At 37.8% G+C, this 13,001-nt stretch overlaps 1 protein-coding gene across 3 annotated transcripts in view; it reads left to right on the top strand.

The window, feature by feature from the left end:
• Positions 1 to 13,001, top strand: part of astn2 (astrotactin 2) — a 229,487-nt gene that overhangs the window by 139,765 nt on the left and 76,721 nt on the right. For all 3 annotated transcript variants that reach the window (XM_086096391.1, XM_086096390.1, XM_086096392.1), the window contains exons 11-12: positions 704 to 854; positions 10,900 to 11,066. In XM_086096391.1, the coding sequence (XP_085952517.1) occupies positions 704 to 854; positions 10,900 to 11,066 (318 nt within the window). The remainder of the gene's footprint in view (positions 1 to 703; positions 855 to 10,899; positions 11,067 to 13,001) is intronic.

Here is a 13,001-nt window from a genome sequence, read left to right as displayed (position 1 = left end):
ATTTTTCCACTACATAATACTACCTCATTAAACTTAGAAAATCATGCAGCATGAATCTTTCTTAAGATCGAGACAAGCTAACGAACAACAACAATGGAGTTGACCGACGGTCACTTGTGTTTGTTTTTCTGGCATAATGGAACACGTTATATTAAAGAAGAGACTGAAGACAACAAAAATGCTTTGCTATTTTGGGCCATAAGTCTCCTGGAGCATACAATGAAGTTATTTAGATTTTTATGAAAATCATCTTAAAGGGAACATACCAAACACATTTTGTACTTATCCCTGCAACTTTGTTTGAGGAAGGTTGTTAGTTCAGTTGCAATGATCTTTATTTAAATGTGTCAACGACAATGTTGTCTTCTGTCATGAACTGAAGATATGTCTTAGGGGAAAAGCCGTGTTGTCATTTTAATAGACAATTGTTCTGCAACCTGATAGAAAACAAGTCTGTACATCTGGTTGTAGTGTCTTTTTTCACTACGAAAACACAAAATCAAGACTTTAATTTTTTTTAATTTTCGTTAAGCAAGGATGCATGACTAACATCTTTAATTGCACCAGAAACCGCAAGGTTATAAGAAACTACTTCCCAGACGGCGAGGGATTATCTTTAGCTGCTTAGGCATTCCTTTGTCATTTGTCATTTATACTTAGAAAATATAAGGCATTTTAATTTAAAATGTGTTTTTAAATCCAGGGATGAAGCCATGATGTCCACATACTTCGAGACTGTTGAGGACTTGCTGGCGTCTTTCGGCCCTGCCCGTGACTGTTCCAAAGACAATGGTGGCTGCAAGAAGAATTTCAAATGTGTATCAGACCGACAGTTGGACTCATCTGGCTGCATGGTAAGCAGACAATGTTTTTGTTTTTAAATTATTTGGATAGTGACTATTTGAAGGATACTGAATATGTTATGTTTACATCTGTGGTTGGCAAAGAAAAGGTTTCTATATGCCATGCTGTTGTCTACTTGTACAAACAAGCAATACAAGAAAGCTTTGTTCCATCTATTAGAGGGTGCTGAATCGGTAATGAGGTATTTTGGAGACACCCCAAAAATGGTAACCAAACTGAACTGAACTATTTTGCTTGGTAAAAACGGAGCTATATCAACACAAGTTTTTTGTATTTGATAAACTGACCTTACCTTAGCTACTTTGGTTACTTGTCAAAAAATTATCAAAGCAATGGAATCCTTTGAGTTACCATATGGAAATGTTATATTTAATGCAGAATAGTGTGTCAATTGTGCAGTATAAAGGTGTCATTGTAGTGGTTAGCTGGTCTGCCTCACAGTTCTCAAGTCCTAGGTTCAAACTGCAGCTCAAGGCCTTTCCGTTTCGAATTTCCATGTTGTCCCCTTGATTGTGTGATTTTTCTGCAGGTACTCCTGCTCCCATCCACTTAGCAAAAACATGGATTTAAGGTTGATTGAAAACAGTAAAAAAAAAACACATCGGGGGACTGAAACTTGCGGCCTGGGGGCCATTTGTCGGGTGATGTTTTCCGGTCCCCTACTTGACATCAAAGCTTAATGTTAATGCAGCCCCCACCTTAGTGCCGTGTTGTTGCCGTCAGCATTTTTAGTTAATTTTTTTGTAATCACTTATTGGCTGACATAGCTCAAGCACATGACAGCTTTTGGAAAAACAGAATTCTGAAGTGACACCAAGTGGAAGGAAAACCCAATCTCAGTCATTACTTTTTCAAAATTTGAAAGGAGAGAAAGGTTGATGATGAGAACAGACAATTAAAAAACAAACAACAAAACATTGATTAGATGGAACGACAAAATGACTTGAATGCAAAGAGAATGTTGCAGTGCTCAAGAAATCAGACATTATGACTCAACAAGACATGCTGAGGAGTATGCAAAGTACCAGGGTTGTGAGAAAGAAGACCGCCAGTCTAGTACAAATTCTGAAGACCCGTTAATGTTCTGAACTGTTATTGAACTTGAGCCATGACACGCTTAATACATAAATTCTTTCGGAATACACTAGCTTAAGCAGCCCCCACAAATTAATTTTGAGACCCCTAAAATGACAGTAATTGTGAATGTAAATGTTTGTTTGCCTATTTCCAGTCCAGTATAAACTCCACCTTTTGCCCGAAGTCATTTGGATAGGCTCAAACCCACTCAAGACTCTAATAACGGACATACCTTATGAAAAATGAAAAGACTGACAGATGTGTCAACATTTGTGAGTTCATATTTCTGCTTTGCAATCATTTCCTATTTTGCCCCTTGGGAATTTCCCAAATGTCTGGGACAATCAGGATTGAACCCCAATAACTGCCTGGCAACAAGTGTCTCGCCAAAAATGTGATAAAAAAAAATCTGGATGTACTTTACGTTGCTAGTTAACTAAATTAGTTGTAGTTTTCATCTTGGTAGATCTAGTGGTTCACATAGGAGATATTTGACTTTTTGTGGGATCATTGCCTTTTCACGATTGCCCTGTGGTTGAATAGCAACTAGCCCTAGGATGTAATATGCCTTTTTGCTCTTACTGTCACTAGGATAGGATGTAATCTGTGAGGGATATGTGGCAAAAACACTGGACAGAATGGACTGGATCAATGTCATATATTGTTAACTTGCATCTGAATCAAAGAGCTCAAGGACGAGCAGGGAGCAAATAGTAGATATAAATAAGGTAGAAGCATGAGGTTATGAGTTGAAAACATTTAAAGCTCTTGGCAAACATCATTCAGGAAAGCAAGAAAAGTCTTGCACATTGGATGGTGTCAGGTTCAAATCTCAAGAACATAGAGTTTGAAAGGTCCTGTAAAGTTAAAATACTTCCAAACAACCTCACACACTTCTGCAAGGCGCATTAAAAAAAAATGACAAAGCCCTCCGGTCTTCAAAGATTAACTCAGAAAGTCAGACAGACACTGTATTATTATTTTTTTATTTTTCTCTTTTTCCCTGACTCGTTCGGGTGGGTGTTATTTCAACCACCCTTGTCAAAGTGGGTGCTAGCAAAGCTGTGATATGGCACACGGAAGGCTTAAAATCCATTATGCGAGTCCTTCAAGGCTGCCTGTAGCACTCAAGACATTTGGAATCCATTTGCGGGGAATTTAATTTTAGTCAGAGACAGAGCAGAAGTTTTCAAGGTATTTCATTCTTGTCTAAGATGATGTGTTCATTTGTATCATTATAAAGCTTGCTAACCTTAGCTTAGCGTTTAAAACCATGATTGCTTATCAGCCTTCACTACTTGTTTCATGAAATACTAATAGCAATATACAACATTTTAGTAGCAAAAAGAGAGATTGTACTTACTGAAAGTCATGTTTGACCAAGCTGTTCGATCGCACAGTTCATTGTTATTGAATTTTTATTCTTGGTTGAAAATTGTTTTGTGTTTCCAACTGTTTACAGTAAACAATGAAAATAACTAATAATTTACTTTGATAAATGGGTAAAGACGATGAAGCTCCCTCTGGATTTGCCCTATTTTTTTTTTAACTTAAGAATTCTAACATCAACATTCCAAGTTGAGTAGGAAGTCTATTAGATAGCTGTTGTTATTTCTGTTGACGGTAGAGAGATGCACATAATATTTGTGTTAAACTCTAAAATAGCTAGCAGTTGCTGGAATTGTTGTCTATGCCAATGGTAGTAAAAAATAAATAAATGTAGTTGTGGTGTGTAGACTACCTGCAAGTTTTTTATTTTATTTTTATTTTTTCAAACACCACAGTGTAGCTGGACTCATGTTTTTCTTCATGCTGTATTCAGCTGTCAATATGTATCCTCATACTACAACATTCAGATGTTGCGGCAGATGGTGTGATATTAATGGTGCATCCCTCATCAGTTGTTCTGTCTTTTGGGACAGCTCAGCTACAGTTGTTTAGCCATGGATTCAAATCCATCATTTTGACCTGTTTTAGGGAATCTGGCTGTCTCCAATCTCATTTTGCAGCTTCTGTACTACCCCAGTATTCATAATGTGCCGTGAAGACCGAAAGGTCTGCACAAAGAATGGCAAGGATAACAGTGTGGAGCCCCAAAAAAAACCCGGCTTGGCTTCATCCGGTTTGCATAAAGACTCAGCGGGGAGGATAAATCGCGATTCCTCCCCTATGAGAAGTTTTGTCGTCACCTATTACCCACAATCCCCTGTGCGCCCTGACAGCATCAGTGTGTTTATGACTGCTCTGCTGCACTGCGCATCTCATTTTCCCACCCTACCTTTTTGAAATTCACAGGTTTTATGTAAAAAAAAAAAAAAATGCATTGCATGAATTATTTCATCCCTGTGCGTCTGTACCTTTAGCCAGATGCTGCAAATTGGGCGATGAGAGCCAACTGAGGGAAATACATGTCTAAGTGATGTTTCAGATTAGGCATTAGAGATTCTGCTTTGATAGATATTTGCTATAGAACAGTAAAACTAAGACATGAAGCTTTGTGTTGCATCTAAAAAACTGCAGTTTCTCCAGAAAATGCATTTTGAGGTTATTGCCGGGCCAAAACGCTGAGGAAGAAATACAGTGCTGAACGGTATATATGGCTTACGATTAGCTTTAGTGTTACTGATGGGGCTTGGTGGGACTGTGGTTGTGGTTAGGATAGGGGGAAGTGGTGGTGGTGGGGGGGGGGGTGGGGGGGGGGGTAGTTGTTGAGTTGTTGTTGTTAGAGCAGTGGTTCTCAACTTTGTTGGCGGTACTGAACCCAACCAGAATATCCTTCCTGTATGCACAGTCACTGAACCCTTCTTTATTGAAAAAATACATAAATAAATAATAATTGTATTTATATATATATATATATATATGCATTTTAGATGCATTTCTCATTTGCATAATTTTTTACAGTCACTGATAAACCAATTATGGGAAGTGCTGCTTGCCATTTGCTCTAATTAGTCATTAAAAGGAACACACACATATGTTCAGTTAAAATGTCAGTCAAAACTGCACATCATTATTTTTGTTCAGTCAGACTTTTTTTTTTGATGCAGCACTTCTGTTGGATCTCATTACATTGTGTGGGCAGTGTCCCTAATATTTTGTCCAGTCAGTGTACAAATCTTGTTTAAATGATGAATTACACTCTCTTGTGTGGAGTTGCAGGCCTCTATTGAGCATTGTGATTTAGTCCTTGGCAGATTTTATTACATGCAGTGTTTCTGTATATCGCAACAAAAGCAGATTTTGCTTTCTTTGTTTGCTTTGTATCTGCCTTTTCCGAGAAAGCCGCTTTTAAATACCTTTAGCCATCAAGCTGAGCTACACAGTCTGATGGAGTTGCGGGACAAAGCAACCTTCAGTCCTCATTTGTTATGTTGTCACCAGTGGATAGAGCCGAGTGTAGTCGAGGCGTTATTTAAGCCACTGCCGCTCTCCTCGGGGCACACAATGAAGCGGCGGTCGGGAGGATGGGATTGCACAATGGAGGCATTAGCTAAGTGTACATATGCGCAGATTGTTCTTATTACCTTGTACCCTACTAAGACGTATGCGCCTGACAAGTAGGCATTGTCACTCCCACGAGAACAGACACAAAGATGAAGTCAGCCTATTAGATAAGTGAGAAAGCTGACAAAGTGGTGTGGGTTTTTTTTTTCTCATAAAAAGGAATGCTTCTTTACGTAAATATGTCATGACCAAAGTGGGTTGAAATAGCTAAAATTGCTCTAGCTCCTTGAGGGCAGGAGTAGCACCATTAGCTTTTAAAGAGTGCTTTCACACCACGCTGAAATAAGAAGCATCGAGTCACACCATTTTGTGCAATCAACCGCCGGATCGAGACTTTCTGTCTCGCACCCGCACCAGATTTTAAAAGCTGCCGTGTCTTAATTTAACTCACATCAATCGCAAAGGAGGCCTGGGGAAATGCTTTTGTCGATAGTCACAAGCCATGCCGTGTTGATTGTGGATCTGTATTCAGAACCTAACATCATGTGTTTAAGCTAGGTTGACCATATTTTCCGGGTACTTTGGTTTCCTCCCACATCCCAAAGACATGCATGGCAGGTTAATTGAACACTCCAAATTGTCCATAGGTGCGATTGTGAGTGTGGATGGTTGTTTGTCTCATTGTGCCCTGCGATTGGCTGGCAACCAGTTTAGGGTGTACCCCGCCTACTGCCCGAAGCCAGTTAGGATAGGTTTCAGCGCCCCACGCGACCCATGTGAGGACAAGTGGTTAAGAAAATGGATGGATGGATAAAATATACAATAAATTCTCACCAGGAGTCAATCTAGTGAGTCAATTGTATTCTTTTTTGTGTGTGGCAAAACTCTGTTTATAAAACTTACAATCAAAAAATACAAAAGTGTGTTCTTTTCTCAAGGTTTTTTATTTTTCCCCTAATTATTATTATTTCTTCTTCTTTTTTTTTTGCAAAACTCTGTTTATAAAACTTACAATCAAAAAACACAAAAGTGTGTTCCTTTCTCAAGGTTTCCTATTTTTCCTTTAGTGGTTTTTTTTAAGCTTTCCCTTGCCCTCTTGTATTTCGTTCAGGGGATGTCGTTAATATTTGCCAACTGTGAGCATGTGAAGCCCTTTGAGACTGTTTTGTGATTAAGGGCTATATGAATACATTTGACTTGACTTGATGTCTTTGGGTGAAAACAAATGCGCTGCCAGAAACACTCAGCTCGCGTTCAGTCTGACCACTTTCCCATGATTCTTTGACACGGAAGCAGGAAGTAGTTGTAGTTACAATATGATGCAAATGTGACTATAAAACTAAGTCAATTGGAAATAATGTAATAGTTAATTTCCTTTATATATATATATATATATTGGGGAGGGCTTTTCACCTTTTTAATTAGTTTATCGTCTGAATTGCCATGACAACTGTGTTTGACGTACACGTGGGCCAAACAATTGGCTTACTGACTGAAAAAAACGAGACATTTTCTTTGTAAGCCGCTTTTTCCGACTAAAAACAAACCAGGAAGTCCTACAGCTGCCTCACGTAGCTTTTAATATTATTGTCTCGTAAGTGTAAAGAGACCTTAACCACTTTAAAACCTATAAATGGTTAAGCCCTCTATCCTAACAAATGATGACACGTATGGTGACGTTGGTGAGTCTTAGCAAAATGGTCTTTGTCTCTTATATTTTGTCAAGGAAGCGAAATACGAGGCCTGGTACGATATGTTGACAACAGTTTGAAATCCCCAGGATTCGACTTCAGACACTTATTTTTCGTGAAAATGCAAGTCAAATTCTGCACTATTGCACTTTGAAGGTACCTCTGTGCCTTTTGGATGAGTTTGATACGGAATAACCCCAACCCGCTACCTTGAGATGAACTAGAGCTGAGCTTGTGAGTGGGAGAAGGTCTTATGCCTTCAAAGGGGCACTAACTCCCGTTAACAAGCTCATTAGCAGAGTTTCCCATATAAATACTTTATTTTTTTGATGAAACAGAATTAGCAGATGATTAAAAAAAAAAAACAGCTAAGATTTCTATAAATCCTCTAATGGTATTTACAGTAAGCAACAATGCTGTCTAAACTTTTGTTAGTGTGGATCTGTTGTGCGCATTTGGTTGTTTTTAATGCGTGCTTTGCTTTGAATTGCTCCATTTTTCTAAAGTTAATTAGTGTGTGTGTGTTTTCTTGAATCCCCTCAAGTGTACTCAGGAGTGAAACATCATTTCACTGGTAATTATCGGTGTAGTGAATGTCTCATTTGTAATTGCCCTGCGAGAGAGTGCGTGCATAGTAAACACCTTACCAAGTTTGCTTTATGACAACACTCTGAATTGGTTTCAAGGGTCTACAGGAGAATATTTGAAAACTTTTAATAGGGAAACTGATATTATTATTTCTGTTTTAATAAACCATTATAATCACAAAAACGCTCACTATGCTTGGATGTAAATTCAACTTATATTACAGTGGTATTGCAGACTCCCATCACTCAACTCTAGAGCATTTTAAAACAACACAGCTGCTTTCTCAAGACGGAACCCAGGGGCAGCAGATACAATGAAAACAGCAGAAGCCCCAGAATTGAACCCTGCGGAACACCATACATGTGATTTAATTTTGCACGTATTTGTCTGACTACTTTCTTCTTCTTTTTTTACTCGATCTAGATCAGTATGAAGGGATTACAATAATAAATAAATCACATGACGTACCATTACAACAGCCGGTTGATTACTGAGCGCAACAAATTACCTGCAGAACAGATAGACCAAGCGGGTAGTGTCACCACGAGTCGGGCATGCGTCTTAACCTCCGCCGAACCCCAGAGGCTGACTCACTGAACCCCTGGGGTTTGATTAAACCCGGGTTAAGAACCGCTGCTCTAAAGTCAAACACAGTCTGTTCCAATTTCAAACCATTTCAGCTACATGCTATTTGTGTGGTAATGTTTTCTGCTTCAATATAGCTGTTGAGCTTTCCCTCTGTCATGGACAGAGGCAATTATTATGCAAATGATGCCACTGCTACGTAACAGTATGGCGGAAGTGCACAACCGCTTGCTCGCAGATACATATTTAGAGATGCACAAAACTTACTTAATTTTACACTTGATTCAAGGGCAAGCACTCTGGAGACTATTTGGATACAAGCCATTAAAAAGTCAATGTTCCATTATAAGTCCCCTTTAATTATACATCACTTCCTTCAATGGTATAGTCCTACCATCTGGCTGTGTAGTAATATTTCTTAAAGAAATCTTACTTTTTCTCCCTATGCCGCCGGAGTGGAGTTGCTGCTAGAGAGGAGATTGGAACATATGATCCACCCAAAAAGAAAAAATATATATATTCTACCTTCTTCACTTTAGTCTGTAAAGGATTTTGTGAGACAGGGGATGATTACTTACTTTAACTCATCTTATTCAATTGGAGAAAACCCGCAAGAAAATCGCAAAATTACACAGCCCGTCATGATGTACGACTCCATTCTAGCTCTGCTAAAGTTGATATTACATTTGTGAAGTGAACAAAATGGATCTGACTCTTCTTTTTTTTTTCTCCGAAAAGATGTTGAAATCCGGGTGTAATCATTACTTGTTTCTATGTGTTGCATGCTTGCGCATGACATACTCCAGGCAAGTTTTTATGTTGATGTGTTTTGTTTTAAACAAGAGCTATCAAACAATTACATTTTCTAATTGGATTAATCACATCTTAGAATTTTGACTCACGATTAATCACTTAATTAAAAAGTTTTTTTAATCAACATTTTTTGCCCGCCAAATTTAAAGAGCACCTGTTATGTGTTAATTCTTCCAACATTTAATGTTATGAGGACGTCTTCAACATTTTTGGACCCATGCTCATCCGTAGCTCTTTTTCTAATCAGTTAGTTACTTGCATAATTTAAAATGGGGAAAAAATGACTCCAAACAAATATTCCGAATTTTATACACAAGCATTTATTAAATACTTTACTTTAATGCATGTAGTTATGTTTATTGCTCAAACACAACCTGTGCTACCTTTAACTTAACCATCAGCTAAAGGATCATCTGCAGTCAAAATTAATAGTGTGATTTATCTACATTAATACATGATTAATGCGATAATTTTTTGGTGATTAATTAATTAGTTAACGTTTTAATTTTGATAGCACTATTTTAAACACATTTTTGTTTAATTTTTAACATTTCTTTTAAATATATTTATTTTCGGTATTACTGTATGGCTGTACAGATTTGGGGAATTGTAATTTACTTTACTTTATTACACAATGATGTGCTTGGTGACGTTTTAATTGTTCTTGCACTCAACAAATACACCATCCATATACTAAAAATAATACTAAAACTAATAAAAACTAGACACATTTTTTAATAATAAAAATAAAATAAAAAGAATAAAGAACTAAACCAACCAGCTCCAAAAACTAATTAAAACGGACTGAATTGTCAATAGATTTTTTTTATAATTTGAAGTCAAAATGAATTAAAACTAACCATAATGAAAAATCCCAAGCTATTATAACACTGTTGTCAACATGTTTTTCTTTTCTCTTCAGGGCACACACATGATTTCTAACATCTCAGCTGATTTTTAAAATGTGAGAAACCCCACACATTATGAGGAGGCGGCCAGCTGACCAACACGGCCGACCACACATATAACGATATCTCCACCAACAATTAGTCTCCTCCCCCAAACCAGATGTCTCGGTTGCTACTGGAAAACACAATGTAGACTAAAGAGTGTCCAGCAACAGCGCAAGCTTTTTGATGGGCTGTGATTATATTTAATGTCACAATAACAGAGCCTGTGGATAGACCACACACATAAGGAACAGTTATAATTTACCCAGACCATTTTCTGAATAGATTGGAGTGAAAAAAATCACTCTAAAGACACTGCACACTAAAGAATGATCCCTCAGGATCATTTTTTAGAAACATCCAACAATTAGGATTTTTCTGATTTTGATCTAAAATTGCTCAAATTCGGGTCGATTATTGCTGTGTTGTTCCTTCCTATTGTGAATTGTGTCTACCTGGAAGAACAATTTATTCTTAGTCAAAACATGTTTTCATTAAAGAATAGTTAGTCTTTGATCCAGAATCCCATTTTGTCCGATGAATACCTCTCTGATAATAGAAATCAAAGCAAACAAAAAAAAAAGTATGCATGGCTGTTGTTACAATATAAAGTGGCCTTCAAGTGTGAAACATCAGTTGCCGAACGAGCCGAGGCATATTTTAATTCATCATTAATTTTTTTGCTTCTGCTTTTCACTTCTTTGATTCCCTCTCTCTTGACATCCGCTGCTCACTCCTCCACTCTTATCTCTGCCGCTACCTGCGCGTCCCTCAGTGGCGGCTGATTAAAATGCATGTGCTGACCTCTGTGCCTTCCTCGCTTCTTCTGTCTCCCTTATCACCTCTCTTCCCCCTCCTCCTCTTGGCCTGTGTCTCCCGTGCAGTGTCCTAATGGGCTGAGGCCAATGAAGGATGACTCCGGTTGCTATGACTACTCCAGGGGCATCGACTGCACGGACGGCTTTAACGGAGGCTGCGAGCAGCTGTGTCACCAGCAGCTGGTGCCCCTCGAAGACGAGCCCGGGTCCAGCAACGTGTTCATGCACTGCGGGTGAGAATAAAGAACCCCCCCCAAAAATTCCAATAAACATTTACTAGGTGTTTTTTCTCCACTTTGCCTTACAATGATATGTTCTAGGAGTTATAAAACTTTTTCCAAAATTTTAGGCCACATACCCTGTTCCACATCCAGCACTTCACCGTAGCACACACCCTCCAAAAAAGTACAAACAAACTCATAAAAGCACTATAGTAAATATATGTTAAAAATCCATCCATTCAACCATTTTCTATAACACATATCCTGTTCAGGGTTGAAGCTTTTTCCATTTGGCATCAGGTGATAGGCAGACGTCACCCTGGACTGGTTGCCAGGCAATCACAGGGTAATGTTAAAAATGAGCATAATCTGAAAAAAAAATCTGGACCATCCATTTTTCAGACACTTTTTGCATAGTTGCATGAAATGAGCTCCCACAAGATAGACATGCATATGCTGGTGATTTATTGAAGTACCTTTTTATTTTGCCTGTCAGAAGATCTGGGTTTCAATATGTTTTCTCCATGCTTGCATAGGTTTTCCTCCCAAAAGCAGAAAACATGATTCTTAAGTTAATTGAAGACTTCAATTTGCCTTTAGGTGTTAATGTGAATGGTTGTTTGCCTTAGAGATAGACCGATATGTTTTTTTTCAGGGCCGATACCAATTCCGATTAATAGTAGTTAAGGAGGCGGAAGACCAATATTTGGAGCCAATATTCATTTTCAGTTAAAGGGAAACAATTATTGGTGTTGGAATTTTAAAAAAATACAAATTCCAACTGCTAACTTTCTTGAAATGTCTTTAAGCTTTTGTTTGAACAATTTCTCAGATGTATCAAATATTGATTTTTTTTTTTTTTTATCTTAGCCAACTGACATCTTTGCTTTAAAATGAAAAAAAAACAAAAAAGTTCAGGCAGCTCCCAGACTCAGCAGCATGTCCTAAAAAGTTAAATGAAAACTTCAACCAATAAATAGCTCCGAGATCCTAGATCAGGATTTCTCAGCTGCTCAAAAAACAATCGATCACCAATTCGATCAGAAGATTGAGCAATATATCTATTTAAACTGCCGCCATTCTTGGGGGATAGGGACTGGCCCAGCCCACGAAATGCAAAAACCCACGTAATTGACATCAAATGAAATACATGAGGGAAAAAAAATCCTCTAAAAAAATATTAAATACAACATGAAATGTCTTGTTTCGCAGAGCTGAGCAATGATGTCATTGATCGATCGGGCAAATGAGGTCATTATAGCCAATCATCGATTTTTTATAAAATGCAAAATATTGTCCGATCTCGATCCAACTGGTCAGAGGTAAAGTTGAAATAATATTTGCCAAAATGTCAAAATAAGTACAATGTTAAACTTCCACGTATCTTTGTTTTAATTTCAAAGAAAACAAAAAGGTGCAGAGAATTAATTCAGCAGCATCTCTTTTAAATTCAGTTGAATTTTTAAATAAGTATTTCCCTTAAGTTAATAGTTTTAAATTGAGCTTTTATCAACTGTCGTATCTTTATTTATTTTTTCAAATACGATAAACACGATAATCGGTCTATCCCTAGTTTATCTACGTGCGCCGTGCGCCTGACTGGTAACCAGTCCAAGGTGTCATTTGCCACGTCTGATAATTAACTGCAACACATGCATTGTATCATCTTTGATTTTCTCACATGTGGAGTCATTTAGCCAGGTAGAATGAATCAATGCAAGAGTGATGTAAATGCCACAGTTCATAACATTTGTCAGACATCTGTATGCTAATAGTGACTGTTAATTAACTTTGTAGAAAAGCCATTTAATTGACTGTCGTCGTTTAGACAATTTCTACCGACTTCAAATGGGCAGGATAATGTTATGATGGCCATCTGCTGATTCATTTGCATAACTCATACAGTAAACCTGGATGACGCTCAGCAAAAAGTTAGGAAATGACAGG

Source organism: Leptonotus elevatus, chromosome 15 (assembly GCF_054856555.1).
Source record: "Leptonotus elevatus isolate MCC_2025b chromosome 15, RoL_Lele_1.0, whole genome shotgun sequence".
Lineage (NCBI taxonomy): Eukaryota > Metazoa > Chordata > Actinopteri > Syngnathiformes > Syngnathidae > Leptonotus > Leptonotus elevatus.
Note: the sequence above shows the minus strand (reverse complement) of the source record. Positions and strands in the feature narration are given on the sequence as shown.